Source organism: Fundulus heteroclitus, chromosome 23 (genome assembly GCF_011125445.2).
Source record: "Fundulus heteroclitus isolate FHET01 chromosome 23, MU-UCD_Fhet_4.1, whole genome shotgun sequence".
NCBI lineage: Eukaryota > Metazoa > Chordata > Actinopteri > Cyprinodontiformes > Fundulidae > Fundulus > Fundulus heteroclitus.
Genome location: NC_046383.1, coordinates 21,642,253 through 21,667,379, shown reverse-complemented (window position 1 = coordinate 21,667,379; position 25,127 = coordinate 21,642,253). Strand labels below are relative to the sequence as shown.

General features: G+C 41.0%; 3 protein-coding genes across 4 annotated transcripts; 2 read left to right on the top strand and 1 right to left on the bottom strand.

Annotated features, from left to right (window-relative positions):
* Positions 1–254: 254 nt before the first annotated feature.
* On the bottom strand, positions 255–4,827 carry LOC110368340. 2 transcript variants are annotated; one of them, XM_036127049.1, is made up of 5 exons: positions 4,721–4,827; positions 2,001–2,462; positions 1,776–1,842; positions 1,531–1,677; positions 255–1,224 (listed from the first exon to the last, which is right to left on the bottom strand). In XM_036127049.1, the coding sequence occupies exons 1-5, from the start codon at positions 4,825–4,827 to the stop codon at positions 1,216–1,218; spliced, it is 792 nt and encodes a 263-aa protein (XP_035982942.1). In that variant the 3' UTR covers positions 255–1,215. The 2 variants fall into 2 exon arrangements, with proteins under 2 accessions (XP_035982942.1, XP_035982943.1); XM_036127050.1 differs by having other exon boundaries at positions 1,776–1,844; positions 2,003–2,462; positions 4,731–4,814.
* tcirg1b (T cell immune regulator 1, ATPase H+ transporting V0 subunit a3b) lies at positions 4,811–15,598 on the top strand. The gene is made up of 21 exons (XM_012860589.3): positions 4,811–4,981; positions 6,305–6,423; positions 6,728–6,806; positions 8,460–8,608; positions 8,701–8,796; positions 8,899–8,960; positions 9,466–9,592; positions 9,691–9,773; positions 9,867–9,960; positions 10,144–10,356; positions 10,455–10,605; positions 10,702–10,841; positions 11,562–11,719; positions 11,829–11,919; positions 12,007–12,125; positions 12,234–12,447; positions 13,774–13,887; positions 13,971–14,057; positions 14,147–14,267; positions 14,409–14,580; positions 14,840–15,598. The coding sequence occupies exons 2-21, from the start codon at positions 6,307–6,309 to the stop codon at positions 14,931–14,933; spliced, it is 2,481 nt and encodes an 826-aa protein (XP_012716043.2). The 5' UTR covers positions 4,811–4,981; positions 6,305–6,306; the 3' UTR covers positions 14,934–15,598.
* A 1,516-nt stretch (positions 15,599–17,114) lies between these two features.
* On the top strand, positions 17,115–21,234 carry LOC105924822 (39S ribosomal protein L18, mitochondrial). The gene is made up of 4 exons (XM_012860590.3): positions 17,115–17,378; positions 17,457–17,625; positions 19,024–19,258; positions 20,943–21,234. Exons 1-4 carry the CDS (start codon positions 17,291–17,293, stop codon positions 21,018–21,020), a joined length of 570 nt encoding a protein of 189 aa, XP_012716044.2. The 5' UTR covers positions 17,115–17,290; the 3' UTR covers positions 21,021–21,234.
* The last annotated feature ends 3,893 nt before the right edge of the window (positions 21,235–25,127 follow it).

Sequence of the window (25,127 nt, the reverse complement as noted above, 5' to 3'; positions counted from 1 at the left end):
ACCAGAGGATAGTTGAGTGGAAGAGATGTGTGAAACTGATGGGTAACCTTAATATGAGCACAGTCATCTTAAAAAGAAATCAGCTAACTATGCTTCTGTTAGTCACCATGTCCCGGAAAGCGGTCGCATAAAAACCCAACGGGACGAGCATAACGTGACCCGTTTGTTGGCTTTGTGAGTTTTCCATCCAAATGATGAGAAGAGCAATTCCTGTCCTCTTTTTTCAGCAGTTGTTTGATTTTTATTATTTCTGTTTTTTTCTTCTTAGGGAGGTCTTAAGTCGCGTGTGAAACAGTTGAGTGTACTCTTTGAAAAACTATATCTGGGGATGATCAGCTTTGTTTTTAATGTAGCTCACTTTCGTTACTCTGTAGGCAAAGATCAAATTAAATCTGTAGCGGTCCCTACAGTAAAACAAGACAAACGGGTGTAGAAGATTCGTTTATTTGTTTAGCTTCCCTCCGTTTTATTTCTCATTTAATTTTTTTCCATTTCTAACTTGTTTTTCCAGTTGTACATTTGCCATTACCTACTGTTGTACCTGATACACATCTGCCTTTGATGATGAAATAAAATATCTTTTTCAAGTTATGTTGTCTCTATTTTAATGTAGACAAATCTCAGCATTCTGAAATGACGGAATAGTGATTTTCTCTTTGATGTCTTAGCTTTATTGTGCTGATTGAACTTGGAGATGGGTTCCTCTGAGGTGCTGGAAATCAGGTTCGTTCTCCAAATTTGAACATGTTGGTCTGGATCGTTTTTCCTCTCAGTGAAATCATTTCAAGAAATGAATTTTAAATTTACTCAGGTTACTTCTGTCTGATTTAAAATTTGATCTGAAACATTAAATAGATTAAACAAAATAAACCAAAATGGAGGGAAATAATGTTTCATAGCTCTGTAGAGGCAAACCAGGTTTATTTGTATAACAGGTAATAAATGCTTTACAATAAAACAAGAACAAGAAAGATAATTCCACAGAATCAGGAAATACATAAGAACAATAGTAAATATTTTAAGATTCATAAAACTCATAGCAATATTAGCCTTTTATGGAGAAGCTGCAGTAGACCTCCATGCTTTTTACTCTGAATTCTTAGCAGAACCAGCAGGTTTGTTTTGGGGATGAGCAGAAAAACTAAATGCCTCGTTATGTCTTGTCCAGGGATCCCTGCTCCGGAGACCCGACAGGTCCAGATGGTTCCCACTGGGTCAGCAACTCTGTGAAATGTAGTTGGGACAAAATTCATAGTGATCAGTGCCATCAAGGGTGGAAAAACCGAGGGGGAAAAAAGCACAAGATGGATTACTAAAAGTTTACACATTCCATGTTGTGTTAAAGGGAAAAAAATCTAAATCAAAGGAGACCAGCTAATTTACATGACATCTTCTGCCCAGAGTCTTCATTGTTAACATGGTTCTATGCACCAATCCCCATCACATAACTTTTTTAAGTAACCTGCATTGATAACAACACACACCTCTGTTATTATTTATATCTTTTATTAGTTCCATGCTCAGATTTACCTCAATTCTGCTGAACTCTGTGGACTGTAAGCACCATTCCTTCCAACCTAAACCGGGTCTGAGGTGCGTCACCCTGTACGGTGTCCCCAACTCCAGCTTCACCACTGCTGCTTGTCGCCACAGTTTTATTGACACGGACGCATCGCCCTGTAAATAACAGCAGCTTGCTCCTTTTATAAAAAAACAACGCACAATGCTTCCTGATAAACTGCAGAGGTCAAGCCTCCATCATCCCGTTCTCTCACCCCCTGCAGCGTCACTTCACGCAGCGGGACCTCCCCGCTCCTCGTGGAGACCCTCTTCAGAGTAGTGAGCTAAATAACAACAAACTGAGCCATTAATTGTTCTGATTTAGACCTTAACACTTTTATATGGTCTCTCAGGAAAGGGATAAGGCAAATACGCATACTGCAGTTACTAAAAGCTGTTCATTTATGTGAGTGCATTAGTGTTACCAGTGAAGACAACTTAGTGCTGTAATCTCGCCTTCCAGGGTGAGCAGGCCCTTGGCTACAGGGATTTCATTAATCTTAGTGTGCAGAGACGGGGGATAGAGGAGGGCTCTTGCCTCCTCCATCAACCCGTCTCTGCACACAACTGGGTAGCTCCGATAAAAAAGTGTCGTTTTTTGCACACGCATGTGGTACGGGGGTGAGCGGCCTCCGAGAGTGTACCCCCATATGACATAATTTTTACCCTGGGACATTTTTTGGCCAAGTTCCTCAAAGAGGTTGATTTTAGTAATGCTCTCCCCATCTGTGATGACTGCCACTTTGTTTCTGTCTGAGACGACTGGAACAGCTGTGTTCTCCACGAAGCGCCAGCTGAGCACGCGTGGCTGGTCAATCATGAGGAGCACATGGATGTGCAAATAAGGATGATCGGGGTAGGGTACGCCCGGGGATGTGCTCAAAATGCTCTTCAAAGCCATTCTGCAACAAAAGATAAGATAAGATAGACTTTATTGATCTCACAGTGGAGAAATTCAATCAATCCAATAATCAAATCAATAATCAAAAGAAGGCGCCAAAAGGAGGAAAAAGGGATTTTCAAAATAAAAGTAGTCTGTTAATGCATTCACAATTATATTGGAGCCTTTGTTTCATAGACAACCTAGGTGATTGAGCATTTTTCCATCTGCTGCACACAGTTTATAGACTCTGCTCATATTTAATGTGCAAAATATTTATCTAACCTTAGGCTATATCTATAAAAAAGTTTACTTATTTATTTAATGAACTGTACATTTTCCATGAACACTTCAGATCACGTCCCCCCTCCCCGAATTGCCCAGGTAGATTTACATAATTTGGTGAAGCAACCCCCTACATTTCCCATCATGCATTGGTGGTTGGCAGACTCTAGACGCCTCGTTGGGCGCGGGTTCGTACGTCAACGTCACCGCCATACTGTATGTGGCAGAAAGAAGTTAAGTTCTGTTGTAGTGAACGTCGATCAGAGAAGATGCCTCATTCCTGTGCTGCATGGAAATGTACCAACCAAAAGTGGTAATATTATGAGAAAAACGTCATATTATGAGAATTAAGGGGGACGTTTCCGACATTTACGAATATAAAGTATGTTCTGAGATTAAAGTCCCCCTGATACAGTTTAAGTGACTCAGACTAACTGCAGATTTGCCACATTCAATATGGTGGACGCTATGACGCATTCGCAGCATAGGCATCACCCACCCAACCAGGCGTCTACGTATATGATGTCTATGGATTCAACGGTTTATATCTTCCATTGTTCCTTCTACACGCAGTTTTTTTTTTTGTCTGAACTGTTACAGAAGTTAAGACTTTGTCATCTCCAAGCCTGATGAACCGTGGCATAATTTCTGGTTCTGCCATGCCACTGTCATTCTCACAGATTAATCAAAAACTGCTTCTTTCAGCTGGGAAATATTTTTAAACTTGAACTGTGGTGTCAAAGGCTGACTTAGAGATGGCTATTCATGCGTTTATTTCATCTCGTCTTGACTATTGTAAGGATCTTTTTTTATGTTTGAATAAGACAGATCTTGGCCGACTGCAGTTAGTCCAGAATGCTACTGCAAGACTTTTAACCAACACAAGAAAAAGACAACACATTACCCCAATTTTAATCTCTTTACATTGGCTACCGCTACATTTTAGCGTTCATTTTAAAATTTTAGCTTTTTACTTTCAGAGCCCTGAGTGGCCAAGCTCCAGTTTATATCACCAACATTTTACAGCTATATTGCCCTTGTCGTAGTTTGAGATCCTCCAGCCAAAGGCTGTTAATGGTTCCACAAAATAATTTCAGGACCAGAGAGGATTGGTCTTGTAAAGGTGTGGGCTACAACCAGTGGCCAACTTGGTTGTGGAATGTGTTGCCTTTATCTTTAAGCTGTCTTGACTCTGTTCATTCTTTTAAGAAGTAGTTGAAAACCTCCAACTGGCTTTTAATTAGTTTTTAACTAGTTTTATGCTATGATGTTGCATTCATGCCGTTTTATCTTTTAAAAAAAAAATGTATTTTGTGTCTTTTTGTTGTTTTTATTGTGAAGCACTTTGTATTTTTTATCCCATGAAAGGTGCTATATATAAATATAGTTTAGCCTACTTACTTACGTAAGATGTGAACCATGGAAAACTGAAGTGAAATCAGCTTTGTCCACACAGACTTGGCCATTGAAGTTGATTCTGATTTGCCCACATGCTAATGTCTTTTAGAAGCTCAGGAACTGCAGCATCAGCATAAGTTTGAATGAAAAAGCCTGCCTACCTATCTACTCACACACAACTCTGGTCTTAACATTAATCTTCTATTCAATGGAGACATAACTGTGTCGTTCATGAAATGATCCGTTCAAATAAACAAACGTCATCCATGATTTTTTTTTTAAGTCATAGTTAATATGAGGCTTGAAAACATCAGTCTGTTTGTAATGTATATATTGAATTTAATTGCTTTTTTTGTCCTCGGTGGGGGAAATTGCGTTTCAGTGCAACCCATCAAGAGAAACACAAACATCGGTAGACAGCTTCACTGAGGCCTTGCTGCCTTTTCACAGAATACAGAAACAGAAAACATTGAGATGGTTGGGAAGGTGAAGGGGGCAAAAGAGCATGTCTCGCACTGTGTGTAATGTGATTCACTTACTAAATTTAATTAGTAAATTAAACGAATTTTCAAAATATTCTAATTAATTCAATATGACCTTGTATTACCAGAAGGCGCTGCAAAGCGGAAATGTCGCTCCCCTCGTGGTGAAATAAGGGAGTGACATCCGCCGTCACGTGAGGCTGACGGTAACGTGACTCTCATGAACGGGAAATGGGAACCAAGGGAGCATAAACCTCAGAACCTACAAACGCGTCTCCTCGTCTCCACTTTGTCCCGGTTCGTCCCGTCGGTACCGACCGGGACAGCTACAGAGACCGTCCTCAGGAGTCCTCAGAGGGGTCCAGGCGGCAGACAGGTGAGACAGCTCTCCTTTAGCTTTGTTTACTGCTAACAGGGGCTACATTTCCCACCTTTACCGGGATTATTGTCACACTTAAAAATCTTTATACGGTAGATTTCCATCCCTGTTCTTCTCAGTACGTAAAAAAAAAAAAAATTAAAAAAAAATGCTGTTTTTGTTTTTAAAGTTTATAGTGTTGTAGCTTTTGTTTCATCGCTTTGTTCCACTGGAACCGTGTGTCCTGAAGACGAAACTAAACGCCTGTTATCTGGAGGAAAAATATGGACAAAAATAACTATCCCGGGGGGGAGGGGGGTTGCTGTGGTGGGGGTTAAAGTTTGTTCATAAATCAAAACAAGCTTTAACTTAGTGCATATCATTCACCACATTCAACTGGTAAATGTGCATGTTTGTGTCGAGGTTAGGTTTAAAGGTTAAAACAAAAGAAAAGTAAAGAAAAACATTGGATTGATATCATCTAAATCAATAAAACAACTATAATTTAGCTTTTTATATTTTATTTTTTCTTACGTTTCTTCAAGAGAAACTTCAGTTTCCTACAAAATAGACAATTTGTTTATTCCCATTTTCTCTTTGTCTTTCAAGATTCATAAAAAAAAATGTTCTTCCTGTTGTATGCCCTGAATAATTGTATTGGGCAGAACACAAGAGTGTTCTGTTAAATCTATTTCTATCAGATGATTTATATTAGAGACCTTAATCGAGCAGAGTAAAATCAATAATGAAAATGCAGTTAAAAAAAAGAAAACACCAATTATCTTTTGGTGAATTTTTGTTTCCTCAAACATCCCAGACCAGCCATCCATTTTCTCACTCGCTTTATCCCTCATGGGGTCGCAAGGGTAGCTGGTGTTGCTATCTCCAGCATTTCAATGGACAGGTCGCCAGTCTGTCGCAGCATCCCAGACCAATTATCTGAAAATATATTGCATACCTAACTTAGTTAAAAATGTTCTTCTCCTTTTTTGGGGGATTAAAGTGGCACAGAAAGAGGAAAAGGACACACGTCTCATATTTTTCCACCTATCACAGCGCTGCCAGGAACACACATTTGCAAAAATGGAAATGCCAGTTGATCACACACGGCAGTACTCGCTACTTCCTGTTTTTTTTTTTTAATGTCTACTCATAAACTTCTTCATTGTCAGTTGCTTTTTTAGTGCACCAACCAAACCTATATGCTCTTTTTGGACTTTTTCCTAAGCTTTTCACTCAAACTTTAAATAAGCGGTATCAATACATGTTGCCTGAATGCCAGTATTTGAATCTTTTGTTAAGATCTGAAGCTGATATTATTGGTTTTCTCTGTGCATGAAGTCATGGGGTCCCTGTTTCGAAGCGAGGAGGTGTGCCTGGTGCAGCTCTTCCTCCAGTCTGGCTCGGCCTACAACTGTGTGAGCGAACTTGGAGAGCTGGGATTGGTGGAGTTCAGAGACGTAAGTCAAATAAAGAGATGCTTTTTTTTTCCTCCTTTCGGTTCAAAGGATTCAACTTAAATTTCTCTCTTAAACTGCTAGTTTCTCATTGATATAAACCTTTTTTTTCATGATGTTTTCTCCTATTAGAAAGTTTACTTATGTTATCAGTGTCAAAGGAATGGCCTTCCTTTCGACTATTAATAAACCCATCTTTTTTTAAATTGACTGGTTTGTTGGACTCACCAACATTTTCCTTCCCTCTTCTGTAATGAGGCAGACATGAATGACCCCTTTGCCCTCTTCCTCTTTTCTGTCTTTCTAGTTGAATCCTAACGTGAATGCCTTCCAGAGGAAGTTCGTCGGAGAAGTCAGGCGATGCGAAGAGCTTGAGAAGACTTTTTGTAAGAACTGACTTGTCTACAGCACCCGCACAGCAACTCCTGGCAGCCTCTGGCTTTAAAAAGTCTTAAAATAAATTCCTCTTTTACAGCAGGAAAATAATCTCAGTGATAAATAGGAGCTTTAACCTGATTACCTGGGTGGAAATGCCATGCTAAAAAATAAGTGGTGATTTTTGCCTCCCAAGTTACCACAAAATAATTATTATCTTTAAGATATTTTAACTTTTGAATAAACCTACAAATTCAAATGGCTTCTAGAAAGTAGGTTCTGGCCTAACGTTGGCCATTTATGCGTGGTCAGAGTAATAATCCATTTGTTTAAAACTACTGGAGCTGTGAAGAGACTGGATGAAGACCAAGGGTTGCCTTACCACCACTCACAGTAAACAGGATAGTAAGGGAGGTAAGAAAGTCTGCAGAGACTGGAAACGTGTCCTTTGGTCAGACTAAGACTGAGCTTTTCTACATCAAACATGTCCGGATCTCTTCCAAAGCCCTGAGCATGTGCATGGACACTTTTAACCCTTTCCTATATGTAGACCTTTTAGATCACAGGTGTCAAACTCAAGGCCCGCGGGCCAAATCCGGCCCGTCAAGGTACATTATCTGGCCCTCGAGAGTAAAAAAAAAAAAGGCGTATATACTTTTAAAGTGTATAAAGTGGCTAAAACTGTGCCTCCTGTAAGTGTAACTCACCCCAATATCAACTTTTTTTTGCAGATAAACTGTATAAACTGGGCCTAAGGGTGCTACTTTTATGTTACTGTGCATTTTTTATACTACTGTGTGAACTGGAATGAAATTATGAAATAAAAAGTATCGTCTCTACACATGCAAGTGGCCCTTTTTAATAACTTCATGATTCCAAAATGGCCCCATATAGAAATTAGTTTGACACCCCTGTTTTAGATGAACCCATGGTGGGCTCTACTTTTAAACTGGAAAGTGCTCATCACGGGGTCCTGCAAGGCAAGTTTATTTATATAGCACTTTTCAGTAGCAAGACTATTCAAAGGGCTGTACATAAATAAATAAAAAACAAAAGACCAAGCTAAGTAAATCCTTGACTAGACTTCTTTCATACATTAACAAACATACAGAAAGCATGAAACTAGGTAAATCCTTGGGGGTTTCTGATTTAAAGCAATTTAGTTCAACTTTTCTAAAGCTACAATTAGAAAAAGTTTTCAACAGGCAAATCAAAAGGCAAACCGACAGAAATACTTCATGAAGTACAAGATCTGTCTCTTCTGGGTCGCCGTCTCAGCCCTCAGACATGAATGCTGAAAAGCTGTGAGGTGACCTAAAGATAAGACAGGAGTTTTTTGGAGAAATTCATCCGTCACATCAAGTTTTGTAAAATAGTTAAGAAATGTAAAAAAAAAAAAAAAAAAAAAAAGAGAAGCACACAAAGGAGCATCCAGGACTCTGGATGTTCTTAGAGAAAACGCTTAAATGTTGATAAGACTAAAAGCATTTTTATACTGCGACTGTAAAAGATGCGCTCATTTAAAGTCTTTTTTTTTTTTAGAGATCTGTGGTACAGGTTGCTGTAGTTGTGGACAGAGGGCTGTATTTTTCAATCCATACTCCTTTCTTTTATCTGTAACCTTATTGTGGTTTTCCGTCCTTCCTTCTGACGTTGTCCCTCAGCGTTCCTGGAGCAGGAGATCAATCGCTCCTTAAACCCACCCCTGAAGGGTCCGCTCCGTCCTCCGCACCCGGTGCCGTCGGCACCTCAGCCACGGGAACTCATCACCATAGAGGAGGAATGCGAGAGGCTGGCGAGAGAGCTCAGGGAGGTAAAAACAAGACCGTGACGATGCTTTTAGAGAGCGCCGTTGTTCTGAAATAAAGCTTGACGTGGGGGTGGTCCCGCCCGTTTGCTCCCCAGGTGTCCAGGAACAGAGACAGCCTGCGGACTCAGCTCACCCAGCTCTGTCAGTACAAAGGAGTGCTGACCCAGACGCACTCGCTCACAGCTTCCCAGGTATTTTACACACTTGACCTTTGCAAATTACTGTCGGAGCTTCTTCAGGATGACTGAGCTGAAGGAAATAAAGAAACACTTATTTCCACCTTTTGTTGACAGACTCCACCGCCTGTGCTGGAAGGCCACGGCCTGTTCGATCATCGCCAAGATATCCGCCTCAGGTTGATCTCTCTCTTTCCTTTCTTTCCTTTCTTTTATTCCTCTTCTAAGCGATGCACGGATCAATCAGCCAGACAGGGAGATCGGCCAATTTAAGGTCACTTCATCTGATCGTTGATTTGCCTGTCAACAGCCGGAAAATCAGAGCCGTTTTTTCCTTTTTCTTAAAACGCCTCAGAACTAAGAATGCTGTTCTCGGCCTTTAAAGGAATCCGGCGACAGGATCTACTTTGGGTTAGAGTTGAATGAAAATCAGATTAAATCAATTTGATGCATAAATAATCTTGTCGTTTCCTTATTTTTGGTGTAGATTCTTCTGTTTTATGTGTTGTTGCTCTTAGAAAAACTAAATCCGAATCAGCAGGTCAGACCTCAAAAATCCAGATGTTGATATTGGCTAAGAAAGCCCAGACCAGTTCTTTAGTTTTTCTCAAAGATGTTGATTTCATTTATTTATTTGATATTTATCTCCACTCATCTATTTTTGCCCCTTCCTCTCTTCCTCAGTTTTGTTGCAGGAGTGGTCCATCCCTGGAAGGTCCCCTCGTTCGAACGCTTGCTGTGGCGGGCGTGTCGCGGTTACATCATCGTGGATTTTAGAGAAATGGGGGACCGTCTGGAGCACCCGGACACGGTGGGAGCTTGGAGGGAGGATCTCAGGGGATTTTTTTTCTTAAAGCAAACCCGTCTCTGTTGTCTCACTGCGTCTGCTTTCTGCCTCTCGGTTTGCAGGGAGAAATGGTGCAATGGACCGTCTTCCTCATCTCCTTCTGGGGAGATCAGATCGGACAGAAAGTGAAGAAGATCTGCGATTGGTGGGGGAAACTTGCGCATAAATCAATTTTTGTTTAAATTTTCACTCCTTTCTGATGAGGCAGGTGTTTTTCTTTCTTTTTTCCTTCAACCAGCTTCCATACGCAGACGTTTCCATACCCTGAGAGCACCGCTGAGCGGGAGGAAATTCTGCAGGGGCTTCAAGGCCGGATTGAAGACATCAAATCAGTGAGCACCCCCCCCCCCCCCCTTTTTTTTTTTTTGGCAGAAATATCATTATTTCCTCTTTTTAGAAACCCTGAAAGTACCAGAAGTGTTCAGGATAATCAGTTATGTACTTTTTTTTTTATTTCTTCAGCTGGCTGTATAGTACCAAACTCTCTCCTTTCGCTTCCTCGTCGCGTATTTCAGGTGTTGTCTCAGACCGAGGCCTTTCTGCAGCAGCTGCTGCTGCGAGCGGTGGCCATCCTGCCTCAGTGGAAGGTCCGGGTCCAGAAGTGCAAGGCCATCCAGCTGGTGCTGAACCTCTGCAGCCCCTCCGTAACTGACAAGTGCCTGATTGCCGAGGCCTGGTGTCCCACCAACAAGCTGCCCGAGCTGCAGAGCGCCCTCAGAGAAGGAGGGGTGAGACGATGCAGGCGCAAACTCAAAGTTGTTGTTGGTTTAATTTGATATGAATTACTAACGCTCTTTTATACCAACTCGCTTTCTTTCATTGTCAGAGGAAGAGTGGCAGTGGGGTGGACTCCTTCTACAACCGCCTGCCCTCCTCCACCCCTCCTCCCACCCTGTTTCCCATCAACTCCTTCACAGCTGGTTTCCAGAATATCGTTGATGCTTACGGTGTGGCCAGCTACCGGGAGGTCAATCCAGGTTTGTCGCCGTTAGTTTCATCCATCAAATCATCGCCTCTCAAAGTGAAGCCCAAAAAAAAAAACAACCAAGTCTTTCTTTCCCTTGCCTGCGCAGCGGTGTACACCATCATTACATTCCCCTTCCTGTTTGCTGTGATGTTTGGGGACGTGGGTCACGGTTTGCTGATGTCTTTGGCCGCCCTGTGGATGGTGCTTGAGGAAAAAGACCCCAAGCTCAAAAATAATACCAATGAGGTAAGTTTCATTATTCTTTTAGATTAGGCCACGCTAACCTTTTGTTAAAACGTGTGTATTTAGAGGCTGATTTGACTTATTTTTACTGTCCAGAACCTTTTGTAAGAGGATTCACATCAGCGATTTATTTATTTATTTATTTTATTTTCATTTGAGCTTAGCAGAGCCAAAGTTGCTGCGACTGAAAATAAGTACGTCTAATTTATAATTTTTTTTTTAATCAAGCCTAGTTCATTTATTGTTTTAACCTTTTATTCACCTGTTCTGTGATTGCTGTGATGCACTTTGGTCACCTGAGGTTGTTGTAAATGTCTTATATACACAATAAACTTACTTACCCTTCCATGATTTTAATCCTTTAAAAATAATTAAAAGCTCTTACAGAAAAACAATGTTGCATTGAAATAATGCATCACTTGGTTAGGTTCTCACCGTAAGGAAGTAAGAATAAAACAGGATCAGCTGTAACTAGAGATGTGCTGACAAATCAGCTGGGGTTTGATATCAAACAGGTTCAGTTTTCTATCCTTTACTCTGAAATGTTGAGTCCAATATCTATAGCAGCTGCTTAGCAATGATTCATGGAATTTGTTTTGACTATGCTTGAAAAAAAGTATTTTAATATTATAATGTTTAAAATAGAATTTACAACCATCTAAGAAAGTATGAGCCAAAACCTAAACGGCCTTAATGTGAGTGAAAATCGGGTTGTGTTTCCAGATCTGGAGGATGATGTTTGGAGGACGTTATCTGATTCTGCTGATGGGCCTCTTCTCCATCTACACGGGAGCCGTCTACAACGAGTGTTTCAGCCGAGGCATCAAAACCTTCAGCTCAGGGTGGCACGTCGGCCCCATGTTTGAAAAGAACATCTGGAAGTGAGGACTAGTCATTAATTCGCTCAAAAACGTAGCATTATTGTACAGAGTTTTTTGTTTTTGATTAATAACCCACCCGATTTCTTGCTTTTGATGTGATCCGTTTCAGCTCATCGGTCCTGGAGGGGAACCAGTTCTTGTCCATGGATCCTAATGTGACCGGGGTTTTTACCAGCCCCTATCCATTTGGGATTGACCCGGTACAGCCGTCAGTCATTATTACTGTTTCTTTTAGTAAAGACAGCGAACTGAAGCCAGTTTTGTTGCCTTGTTGTTGTTGTTGCCAGGTCTGGGGCATGGCCAACAACAAACTGACCTTCCTGAACTCCTACAAGATGAAGATGTCGGTCATCATCGGCGTCATTCACATGACCTTTGGCGTCTGCTTATCCTTCTTCAACTACCTGTTAGTGATCTTGTTTGGTTTATCTGCTGTTGTTCTAAACCCATCTCCACTGGTTGCTCTTTTAAGCCCCCCCATCTCATCTTTATTTGTCTTGGTGTTTTCCTTCAGGCACTTTGGGAAGATCAGCAGCATATTCTTTGTGCTGATCCCAGAGCTGTTCTTCATGCTGTGCCTCTTTGGGTACCTCGTCTTCATGGTGGTCTTCAAATGGATCGCCTACACTCCTGCTCAGTCCAGAATCGCTCCCAGCATACTCATCCACTTCATAGACATGTTCCTCTTCACAGACAACCCAGAGAACCCCCAGCTGTTCACGGGTCAGGTGTGTGATCACACACAACAGCCACATACGCAACACGCGCCATTGTTTTTGTATAAATTCATCCGTTTTGCACCTGGGAGGACACTGACTATAATTGTCATGGTGTGATCCTTAAACTTACTTTACGTATTTTTTATTTTATTTATTTATCATGTGAAACTGTAATATTATTTAAAGTGGTTTCTAAGACGTATTCCCATTCCTCAAACATTTTAGTATTTAGTCATTTACATCCACAAACTTCAGGCTGTTTTATTGGCTCTTTATGTGATTGTCCAGCACAACAAATTGCACAACTGTGAAGTGGAAGTCAATTTGCACATGGTTATCAACATTCTTTACAAATCAAAATCTACTACGTGCGGTGAGCATTTGCATTTTTATTCATGGGGTGAGTGAGTATCAAAGCCACCTTTGCTGCAGTGACAACTGCGGGTGATTTAGGGCATGCCTTGTATCAGCTTTACAGATCCTGACCGTGACACATTTGCTCATTCGTCTACTGCAAAGTGGCTCAAGGTCTGTCAGATTGGACGGAGAGTATGTGTGAGCGTTTGTTTTCAAGACTTGGACTGGGTAATTATAACGCGTGAATATACTTTGATTTAGAGCAGCGCTACGTATATTTGGGTGTACGTTATGGGTCATTATTCCTTCTGGAAGGTTACCTTTGTCTCAGGCTAGAGTATTTTGCAGCACCTAACAAGTTTTCCTCTATTTATCTCCATCCAGCAACCCCAAAGCACGACGCTGCGTGCTCCATATTTAACAGCGGGGATGGCATTTGGCATCTAGGCTCCATCGTCACCATATTTCAATTATTTTTCTTTCTAAAAGATCTTGGAAATTATGTTATAATTTTGCATTTCACTTCACAATTGTGCACTACTTGTTCATTATACAAACATTCGCCAAAGAATCTGAGGTTTGCGGCTGGAAAGTGATGAAACAGATAGAAAATTAGCATTATTTACAGAAAATGTGCTAAATAGTTTTGTTTAAATGTAACTATGATGGACTTTTTACTTGTTTCACTTGTGTGCTTGGGATTAAGCTACTATTCTGTAAATGTGATGCTGTCGTGCAGATTACTGTCAGACCTCAGATTCCATGTTTATTGCAAGCACATGAACCCAATTATAGACTCGTTCATCACAGAGAACAGTGGCGCAGTTGTTGCTCAGTTTATTGACCAGTATGTGTTTACCAGTTGAAAGGATTTGCAAAGTCCTTTTTTCAAGAAAAAAAAAAAGAACTAATGTGAGCAGAATGCATGCATTGGCTGTGGTGTTGTTGTTGAGCATGTTTTTGTTCCCCCATGCGCAGCTTGTTGTCCAGAAGATCCTGGTTGTGCTGGCCCTGTGTTCAGTCCCTGTCCTCCTGCTGGGGAAACCCCTGTGCGAATATGTCGCCTTCAAATCAAGACGGCGGCGACAAATAGTAAGTCTTCGGTTCAGTGAGCTTCATCTGTTTTGTACTGTGAGGCGCATCGTGTGCTAGATTTCAGTTCTCTGTGATATCAGGACGAGGAAAGGCGGCCGTTGGTGCCCGACGAAGGCTCGGTCAACACCCGTCAGGGGGAGGTGGAGGGCGGTGCAACTGAAGAGGAGGTAACTGGTTAAATTCATGAAGCAGATTAAATTTCCTCTGCTGCACCCGTGCTTCTCATTTAACGCTCCCCGAACTGCGTCGCCTGCAGGAGTTCGATGCTGCAGATGTGTTCATGCATCAGGCCATCCACACCATCGAGTACTGCTTGGGCTGCATCTCCAACACGGCCTCCTATTTGCGGCTCTGGGCCCTGAGTTTAGCTCATGCACGTTAGTGGATACACACACACAATAGACACAATAGACTTCCCTCTTTTAAACCAAATCAGCTCAGTCTGTTATTCATCTGGCTGCATATGTTTTCCCAGCCAGTCGTGGCTCTGTGACTGTGAGTCATTTGTGTCTCCACAGAGCTGTCAGAGGTGCTGTGGGTCATGGTCATGCGTCTGGCCCTGAAGTGGGACGGCTACGTCGGATCTGCTGTGCTCGCTGTGATCTTCGCCTTCTTCGCCGTGTTGACCGTCTCCATCCTCCTGGTTATGGAGGGGCTCTCGGCTTTCCTGCACGCGCTCCGTCTGCACTGGTAAGAATGCGAGGAATGAAGAGGAAAGCGGAGCGAAAATGTTGCGCCTAATTTAGATTTTATAGATTGATTACCAGTTAAAATGGTTTAATGGCACTATTTCTTGCACGCAAGCGCAATATTTCTGGGTGACAGTGAGCTGTATGCCCCCTGTAGAATAAACCAGTGAGCTTTTAGTGGATATGCGTAACAGAAGCAACGTCAAATCAGAGCCATGCATGTCTTCTTGCTTTTAATCTCCGCATCACGTCTCTTCCAGGGTGGAGTTTCAGAATAAGTTCTACAGCGGAACAGGCTACAAACTCAGCCCGTTCTCCTTCACCTCGCTGATCAACGCTTCAGCTGCTATATGATGAGCCGAGCAATTGCAAATCAGTTATAATAACTAAAGTATTTGTGTATCTTAATGGTATTCTATTGTCTGTATGCCATGAAATGGTTAAATTAACTTGCACAATAATCATGATGAATAATGCAGACTGTTATTTTTACATCAGTAGAATAAAAAGTATGCCCGCTTGCTTAATTATGGCACCGTTGTATGAGAACATACTTTTGTATCCCCTTTGTAATATTTTTTAAAAAAGTGTTACACTGTGCACTCTAATTGATTTTTCATGAGTTAGAAATGTTATACACATTTTTACTGCATGAACATTAATGAAAAACACAAATTGTGAAAAGGGAAAGCACATCTGCTAATGGGGTCTGTTTGCTGTTTAAGGGAACTTGACATTATTGACTTGGTGAATGTTGAACTTCTTGAAAGATTGTTTAGTTCAGTTTCAATATTCATATTCATAAGCCAAAGATTCTTTCCCTCATCATGTCCCAACATGTTTTTCTTACTGTGCCTTACTGGACCTGTTTATTTAGCCGGTTTAGATTGCTGCTGCTACTGCTGTTCTCATGCCAATACAGACGTTTCAATTTGATATTTTGTCTTCTTTTTTTTGTCATTTAACTGAATACATTTAAATAAATTGGAAATTAAATAAAGTTTGTTTTTTGATTACTGTTATTGTGTGTAGTGTTTCTTTTCAAAACCTGTGGACTTGCTCAATTGTACTGTTTAGATAGTTATGGCTTTAACAACATGATACGGATCCAAGTCTGTTACTGGTGACTTTAAATATTAAATGAACAATTCAGTATTGAAAATTGTTCTAAATAACTTTCATATTGAACGAAATCTAGTGTATCAGTTGATGGCTATACATTTCCAAAAGGTTTGTAGTTAACAAAGGTGAAGCCTAAATGATATCAAATTATTGCTCACCCCTTAACATTGATTTACTTGGCTATCCATGCTGCCTCCTGTTTGTTCTGATTATTACTTTGACTAGGCTGCAGTCTGAAATGTTTTGTAGCCTTCCTGATCAAAGTTTTTAATTTTAATGTGTGTATGGCATTCACTCCTCTTGAACATTTCTGCATTTTGTATTTATTGAGATTTTATGTGATGAACCATCTCATAGTAGCACATAAATATGGAGTGGTACAAAATACATAATTTTTCAAATTCCTTGTTAAAAATCCTAAAAAGTTTGGCAGGCATTTTTTTAATCATCCCAATTTTATTCTAATATCCTTATTTAAAATGCAAACTATTGCATTCAGGCTTTGCAGTGTCAGTTGCAAATCTTCAGGAGTATGTTAACACCAGCTTTGCACATCTATGTGCTAAAACTGTTGGCCATGCGCAAAATTTCAGGGTTAGAATGAATGGGGAGTATCTGCAAACATTCAATTTCAAATTATTTCACATATTTTGCAGTTGGATTTAGGACAGGTTCTTTGATCTAAACCACTTTATTGTAATTCTGAAATTAGGTTTATGGGGATTGCCTAGACTTAGACTCAACTTTATTTATCCCTTGGGATTGCCCCTTCAGGGAAATCCTGGTTCCAGTAGCTTATACAGAGTACAAAGGGCAGAATTAGAGCCATTGAAGATAGGATACAACAGACAATAAAATAAAATATAAAATATAAAAAGAGTGTATATAGTGCAAAAAAAAGGGTGATGGGTTAAAACATCATTTTAACAACAAATTTCAATGTATGTTTCAATGACAATAAAGATATTACTATTATATAAAAAGCATTAAAAAAAATTGTAATGTCTAGAGTTTAGCCTAGAAGGTTAAACTCTGCCAAACATGTTTTCTTCAAGTACAAACCATCTCATCAATGTTAACCAAACTCCTTGTAAATGATGTAGAAAAACATTCCCTCGCCATGATGCCTTGTTTCACGATAGGGATGGTATTCAGGGTGAAAGCGTTTTGGATGTAGGTAAAAGAAATTTTTATTTAATTGGACCAGAAAACCTGCAAGTAAACAAGGGCCTTGTAGTCTGAAGGTAAAATTTAGAAAAGTGGAAACAGACATTTTTAATTTAATATTATTGAGTTCGTTATTAAATATGTAGTATACTGTTAACTTTTCCTCATTTTTTCCCCTTCGGCACATTATAATACAAACGTCTGTTTCCATCCGTGCTTCCTTTCAAGTAACACCGGCTCAAGTGAACCGGATATTATTAGAGTGTCAAAGATGGCGCTCCCCTTGTCACGGTGAAACCTTGCAAAAACAGTGTTGGTAAAAAAAAAAAAAAAAAAGACGTAGGTTTGTAACTCTGCAAGGAAATAAAGATCGTCTAGATGTGAGTTCATAGCCTGGGTTTGACTCGATAAGCGGAACAGAAATGGCGCTGAGGGAAATTAGTCGTGGTGTTCGGCAGTTTCTGGGTCAAATTCATCGGTGCGGTTCTGGCGTTGCTTCACAGCGCACAGGTGAGCTGAGAACCCGTTCACGTTGCTGTCGTGGAGTCGCCGGTAGTAACCGGGTCGCTTTTTGTTTTCTTGTACCAGCTCGGTGTTTGAGTCAGGCGGCAGCTCGACCCGAACCCACTCCGAACGAGGACGAAGCCGTCAGCCCGACCTTTGTGAACAGAAACCCGCGGAACCTGGAGCAGATGGCGCTGGCGGTGAAGGACCGGGGCTGGAAGACCACCTGGCCTCACCAGCAGTTCTACCACAGGTAAAATAAATAAAATTAAAATAAAAAGGGGTCAGCTCCCTGGAGCTGCAAGAAAAGGGAGCTCCCAGAATGTGATGTTGATGCCTTTCTAATGCCACAAGGTTTAAATATATACACTCTGAGATAACATAGCTTTAATAATCCACTTTAAAATGATGATTTGTGTAGAGGACCTTTTAAGAAGAATCTAAAGAGATTTCTTCATGGCCTCTCAGGAAGTGTAGGGAATTGTGTGATCTCTAACCTTAAGGTTTTTATAATACCATTAAGGCGTTTGGATCTGAGTTGACTTAATTTATACCAAGAATAAAAAATATTGACATAATGAAACTAACATTTTGCGGAGACTCCCGGCTTAGCAGGCGTGCGTAACACCAATACAAAATGTAGCACACTTGTAGAAAATATAAAACAACATATCTACAAAAATGAACAGTGAAAGGCTAAAATATTTGTTATTTTATTATTGTGTTTTTGTTATTTGTGGTCATCTCTCAGGAGCAGAAACAAATTTAAAAAAGCCTTGAAATGAAACTAAATCTACAAATTTATGCAGAAGTTGCAGCTTGGTTCACAGGAAACTAGTGAGATTCTTGTGTCATCTCTCGTGAGCGGCAAGATGTAGAAACTTAAAAATAGAGAAATTATAAAATGCTTGTAAGGGGATTATATAAATATTACTCTACTAAGAATCCTGACAATTTTGCATCACCTCTCAAGAGGTGAAAGTATTAGGAGGTTAGAAAGGAGGATTGTTCTGAAATTGGTCGGTAGTTGTGTTGTTGTTGTTTTTTTATACTCTATTTATGGCCAAGAATCCATAGTTAAAGTGTAAAACATTTGTAAAATATATATTAATCAAAGATCAAAGCAGCTCAGAAGTAACTTGACTAAATTTGTTTCGTGGCTGATTTTTGACTGGTGCATTTTCTAGTCATTATTGCAAAAATCTTGTGGTTCTGTGTTAAAGCTAAAACCATATGACCCACCTTTATCTAATCAGAAAAATAAGGGGATTATTTATTGTTAAAAAACAGTAGCTGCATCTTCATTTAAAACCATCTTTATGTCCATTCATGTTGGGACATTAACAGTTTGTATCTCATCATAGACATGAATATCATAATAATTTAAGACTCGTGTGGTTTATTTTGAACCGTTAATTGTCCAGATGAAGAACTGGGTAATTTCTACCTGCTTTGAATATGAGAATTTGACAAAATCCACAATAAATAAAAACTTTTCTACCCTAATTCAGCTTTTTTTTTTTCAATCATTAAAAACTGTTGTTTATGTAAGAACAAGTCAACTTCTAAAAGTTTCAACTTTACTTAAACTGCCTCTATTAAACATGTTCAAAAATATTTTTTTCACCATCTCCTGTGTTTTTCTTTTCAGGTTGATGTTCTCTCGCAGCCAACATCACGTCACCGCCGAAGTGTTCTCCTACACCTCTCCGGTTCCAGTCATCTCCTGTTCGACCAAAGAGTGGGCCGTGAAAAAAGAGCTGGCCAGCACAAACTGCGTGGTGGCGTGTCAGGCCGTGGGCGAGGTGCTGGCGCATCGATGCCGGCAGGCGGGCATCACCAGGATGGTGTACAGGGCGATTCCCTGGATGTACCGCTCAGATGGAGTGAGTATTGTTTGTCCTGTGGCACATTGCACTGCGCTCTTTCAACCAAACAACTTTTACTACTTTTAGTAGATGTTTGCTATGACCTTATGGAGGACTGACACTGACATATTCAAAAATATATAGAAATGGATACATGCTCAGTAAATACAGAAGCATAAAGTAAATGCACAAAAATACAGCAAATAAGTAAATGTGAGCAATGATTAAATTATACAATGAGACTTAAATGTCAATATCTCTTAATTAGATTATTTACTAAATTTTTAATGACCTAATTTCTTTACTTTTCGTTATAATTGTCAGCTATTTATTAATTACTTAGTCTTTAAATGTTTTAATATGTTTGTATGTTTTATTCTTCCCTTCTACATTTTCACCCCATTTATTTCTTCCACCATACTTATTTCTTCCTCTTTTTTCCATTTCTGTATGTATTTCTGCCTCATTATGCAAATTAAGTTCAGATTCTTTTTTCTTTTTTTTTTACCACCTACAGCTGATGGCATCACTCACTTTACTGCTCAGTTGAACCTCTAGACCAGGGGTCACCAACCTTTTTGTAACTAAGAGCCACTGCATTGGCGTTGTCATACAGAGGGTTACCAATACTGGCCTTTTGAACTAAAAGAGTCAGAGTTCATCTTAACTTTATGTAAAATAAACATTTCACGCTTTGTTATATTTTAGTTTTTAAAGCTATATAAATGCAGGTGTGAATAAACAGAAGGAGGTAGAGTTTTAGATCTTTTAGAACAGGATTGTGGGCACCACATGTGGTCCTCTTGACCCCTGCTCTAGACAGATTGTTTCTGTTCCAACAGATTTAGCAATAAAACAAGACTTTAGATATCAAAACCTAGTTCGACGTTCAAAAAACAACGCCTTAAGGAATTTGAAATAAGTGCCTAAGAAGCGACAACATCCCATCCACCCTTTAATAGACAAGATACAAAAATCAGAGCATGTTTTCTGACGTAGGAGTTTAAACTATTAACTCTTTTGGTAGACTTCAAATAAAATTGGATCAGTGTTAACATTTGTGCTTTATATAGATGGTTGGGTAGATAGATTGGAACAGTAGATCGACGTGAAAAGTATTTTCTTCCTTACAGACTATTCCTGTTTTTCTTTTTCATCACAGCAACATCTAACACAGCCTTTAAAGGGGAAACGTGCAGCAGGACGGTACTCCAAAGTACAACAGTACAAGTCCACTTCTGAGTGGCTCACAAACATAGAAATTAACAGTTTTGGAGTGGCCTAGTTAAAGTTTGATTGAGGTGCCATGGCCTAACCTGAAACGAGTCCTTCGGTGTCGCTATAGTATGGCTAAATTTAATTCATTTTGCGACAGAGTGGACCAAGAGTTGTCCTCAGTGACGTAAAAGACTCTTTGCCAGTTATTAGGTTTAGTGGGCAACCTTTTCAAATAGAGCCACGTTTATTTGTATTACTGGTTTTTTCCTTTTGACAAAATCAAATCATGATTAGTAAACAGCATTTTGTATTTAACTCCGATTATCTTTGATATTTAAATGATCCGAGACCTTTCAGTGTTATCAAAATAAAGTGAAAACACCTGAAAAGATGGTGTGTAAATACTTGTTTAAAGGACTGAAGCATTCATTGTTTCAGGGTTAACAGGCTTGTTTTTAATAGTTTCATCTCTTTCTCTTTGCAGGTTCAGGCCTTCAGAGCGGCTATGAAGCAGGGAGGAGTCATCCTCAGTGAACCCAGGAGGAAATACATCGGGCCCTAAAATCAAGCGGCATCTTTCACATATATGGGTTTTATAAACTTCCATTGTATCTATTACAACATGTTCTTTTGTCACATTACTGTACAGATATTTACTTCATTTACTACAGTAAATGGCAATGTTAGGAGAGTGGGATTATTGTCATTTGGTTACTGTCTAAAGAAGAAATTCTACCTGATCTCCTGTGGTTTGTCAATAAAGAGACTAAACCTTGGTGGGTGGATTTGTCTTTTATTCATCACTCTGAATGTTTCATAAAGCAGAGCGAGCTGCGGAAAGCCAAGAGCTTACCACAGCAGATCATCTTCGGGTGCAACTTGAAAGATACCAATCGGATCACGGTACAGTGCAGGGTTGCCTCAGGCAGTGTGAACAGTGTGGGATTATAAAGTGCATGTCATTGGTTTTTCAATTGTGCACATGCAGGTTTAATGACTTAAGCTTTAGCTTGGTTGCACTCGAACAAATAAAAACAAAACGAAAATAAAACCAGCATGAAGTAATGTTCCACGTCAGCTTCTGGGGACGTGTGGATAATAAAGTTCATATAAATACACAAAGAAAAGGAAACCCTGAACAATTTGGTCTCACAGGCTGGTATATGAAAAAAAAAAAAAAAAAAAACACGCACCCAGGTCACCAGCAATTACATACGGCTACCCATTTACTTTATATAAGCACGATCTCTGGAAGTCACATTGATGAAGCCATCACATCAAGTGAGAAACTGTAGGAAAGATACAAGATGGGCCCGTCTCCTCATAGTAAAAACATAAAAACACCTGCAAATAGTTCATTCTCAGGTTGAAGGCACTCATGCAGTCCTGGTGTACACATTAAAATAAGATGGTCTACAGCTGTTCCTTACATTGTTTTTAGTTTTTAATTAAATATATTCACTGGCACACACAGGAAAAAACGGTTTGGCAATCAGGCATGCGCCATAAAACTGGCCTTTAACGTGGTCCGTAACGCACAGCTTGGAATATAGCAAAATCCTTCAATCAGAGATCGAGGGATGTCCTTTAGAAAGAGAAAGACGTTTAGAAGTGGCAGCTTAAAGCCTCGCGTTCTAACCAGGGGATGAGAGATGACAGGTATTGCATAGATCTCTCGTAAGTGTCGAAGGGAGAGCTTCAGTAGGCAAAAAAGGGAGGCTCTGTGTGGTCATAACGACAGCACTTTATACCCATAACACCACTTTGACCGACTAAGACATCAGCTACGTGAAGTCCCGCCTGTCACCGGCACAGCAATACTGCAGAAAGAACCTTATCGCAATAAACCAGGTATTACTAGGAGCACAGATGTGCAAAAAACAAATAAAAATAGCACAAATTACAGCGTCAACTGAACCGCCTTGGCATGTTTCTTGGGTTCCAGCGCCGCCAGGATTTCCTTTATCGAACCGCCTCCCTCTTGTGCGCCCCTGAGTGTCCAGCTCCTTTGTTTTTGGCTTTAGTGCCGGCTCTGACCGCCGTCCGGCAGGGAGCGCGGCTCCGGCGACACGTCAACGCACGCCTTTTGGTGGGCGAGCCCCCGTCGGCCTTGGCTGCGCCTCCGCTGATTAGGAGAGCGCCTCGGGCTGCCAGGGAGCTTTGAACAGAAGTTTGTGGTTAATGTCCAGATTAAAATACGCAGGAAATCCATGAAAAGGAGGAAACGTTGATGACGTGCAGCGGGAATGCCTTTGAGGACCTTTATTGGTGAAATAAAGCAGCAGCATTTCCAGTTTGAACAAAGCTTTTAATATTGTTTTACATCCTAACCCTGCTTTAGACTTCTCCACAGCTTTCCTCCTGACCCGTCTTGCTGTGTTCCTCGCTCTCCATGATGCCGTTTGTTCTCTAATGATCTCCAACAAACCTCTGAGGCCTTCAGAGAATAGCTGGATCTATGCTGTTATTGGATTACACAGAGCCTCTATTTACCAATTAGCTGAGTTTTGAAGGTTAAGAGATATTTTTGTGCCGGCCAATCGCATTAAATCCTAATAATATTCACTGGTGTTGGCTTCTCATGTGATACGATGTGAAAAAAATTTGTCAAGATACACAAATATTTCCCTCCCTTTTCAACTCATAAACTCAGATTAATTCCTATTTATAGTCAGACTTTGTGGCATTTCTCTGAAGAGGAATCAAAGGAAAGTTCTCAAGAGTAATTTCATCAGCTTAGATTTCCACAGACGGGGCTAAAAGTTCTTCTGGTTTTTTTTTTTATTCAAAAAGGAAATGGACCTTAATGAACATCTGTCTGTTGCTAAATACGAAAACAACTTTTCTTTTGCTTCCCCCTTACACAATCTTTAAGCCTTTTTTTTCCCTTGAGCTCCTTTTGAATAATAATTTCACATAAGAGGAGTCAGAGCTGAAAATATTCACCAGCCTGCAAACCCAATGAATCTGGATGTTTGCAGCAGATTCTAACAAGTTTAGTCAGAAAACTGTCATTTAAGAAGCTGACCTCTAACCTGACTCTAGCCAGATGTATGTCGCTCCGCCTAGCTCCACTCACATCCATCTGGGACACCGCCATAGGAATTGCCTTTATTGAAGGCTGGGCTTTACCAAAAATCCTTGCATATGATTGGATAAGCCACTTGTCTGTCATCTTTATCGACGTGCTATTTCAACCACTCACACCGAAGCCAACCCGTGACGCTGATGAGAGCGACGCAGTAAAAAAAACTTTTTTTTTTGTATGTGTTTGCGGCTCTAGTGGCGCGCGTTTTATTGACAGTGAGCTGACAGGAAGAGGGTGAAAGACAGACGGCAAAGCGCCGCGGGTCGGTGTCAATCCCGGGCCGACCGCGTCGAGGACTAAAGGCCTCCTAGTATGGTTTATGCTAACTGCTCCGCCACGGGCGCGCCTACGCCATAGGCGTCCCCGGAAAACAAAACTTGCCAAATGCGGTCGGGAGAAGGGCGAAAACATGGTTTCCACCAACAAAAGCCTTCAAAGGCCTTCTCTGATGTTCTTTTAATGAAACAATATTAGGTAGATTGGACAACACGGAAGAAATAGCAGCATCAATGTTAACGCTTGCTTCCTCGATGCGAGCCGCCATTGCTGTCTAAATCAAAACAGTCTCACGGTCACTTCTCCCTACGTCACATCTATGAAACTCCAGCCCTGCGTCCTGATTGGCTGGACAATAAAATTGGTTGGAGAAATCACTTTCTATGGGAGATGTCCCAGATGGATGTGAGTGAAGCTAGGCGGAGCGATATCAATCTGGCGAGAGTCAGGTTAGCTGACCTCATGATGTCATCTACAAATGTATCCCACTGCTAACCAGTTTTTATAGAGCAAATGCGAAGGATTTATTTACCTGTTCGTGGCCCTTCTCCCCGTCGTCCATTTTCACTGATGGACTGCATGAGGGAGAACAGGTTCATCCGGCCGCTGCGGTTCACGCTCGAAGCAAACCTTTGGACCGAAAGAGACGCGTGGTAAACCGTCAACGTCCCCAGACGCAAACGTTCGTGTTGGCGCGTTCGCGACCTGATCGGGCTGACCTTGTCTGGCTCATTTATGGTGATGATGGACCCGTTTCCTCCGGGCCGTCCGATTGTTGAGGCGGTCCGTGAAACACCTGAGTGCGTTTGAGGAATAAAAGAAGCCATCAGTCAGCCGGTAAGCATGAAAACTAGAGGGGTTCCAATGTTGAATGTTTGTTTGGAAAATGACAGAATTACCTCTTGGTCTTCCTCTGAAATTTCTTCCTCGTCTGACCCCTCGACATTGTCTTCGTCCTCCTCCTCCTCCTCCTCCTCATCGTCTTCATCCTCGTTCGCCTCTCCTGGCTTGGAGTCCTGCTCACTCTTGTCCTTTCGCACAGACTTCTGTCTCGCCTTCCAGAGAGCGCTGTGACGCTGCTGGCTGCAAGGACGAACAAACAAACACCGTCCAGCTCCCCCCCCCATCACAACTTCATGCTCCGGACACCGTCTTCCTGGAGGAACGCGGCGTCGACGCGGCGTCAGCTCCTACCTTGCGTTAGGATGCCGCTGTAGTCTGCAGCTGCTTCAGAAAGCCCTCATTGGGCTTGATGATGGACCGGCAGTCCCTGACTAGGTCAGCGCCTCATCAGGGACCAGCGCT

What these genes read in the sequence shown, in the direction of transcription:
- LOC105924822 (XM_012860590.3), top strand. Translation starts at nt 17,291, where the DNA reads ATGGCGCTGAGGGAAATTAGTCGTGGTGTTCGGCAGTTTCTGGGTCAA. An exon ending in CACCAGCAGTTCTACCACAG is followed by an intron (nt 17,626 to 19,023) that starts GTAAAATAAATA and finishes TTTTCTTTTCAG; the next exon opens with GTTGATGTTCTCTCGCAGCC. An exon ending in GGATGTACCGCTCAGATGGA is followed by an intron (nt 19,259 to 20,942) that starts GTGAGTATTGTT and finishes TTCTCTTTGCAG; the next exon opens with GTTCAGGCCTTCAGAGCGGC.
- tcirg1b (XM_012860589.3), top strand. Translation starts at nt 6,307, where the DNA reads ATGGGGTCCCTGTTTCGAAGCGAGGAGGTGTGCCTGGTGCAGCTCTTC. An exon ending in GGATTGAAGACATCAAATCA is followed by an intron (nt 9,961 to 10,143) that starts GTGAGCACCCCC and finishes CGCGTATTTCAG; the next exon opens with GTGTTGTCTCAGACCGAGGC. An exon ending in CACGCGCTCCGTCTGCACTG is followed by an intron (nt 14,581 to 14,839) that starts GTAAGAATGCGA and finishes CGTCTCTTCCAG; the next exon opens with GGTGGAGTTTCAGAATAAGT.
- LOC110368340 (XM_036127049.1), bottom strand. Translation starts at nt 4,827, where the DNA reads ATGAGAGTCACGTTACCGTCAGCCTCACGTGACGGCGGATGTCACTCC. An exon ending in GCGCCTTCTGGTAATACAAG is followed by an intron (nt 2,463 to 4,720) that starts GTCATATTGAAT and finishes CTTTTGTTGCAG; the next exon opens with AATGGCTTTGAAGAGCATTT. An exon ending in GAAGGCGAGATTACAGCACT is followed by an intron (nt 1,843 to 2,000) that starts AAGTTGTCTTCA and finishes TGTTATTTAGCT; the next exon opens with CACTACTCTGAAGAGGGTCT.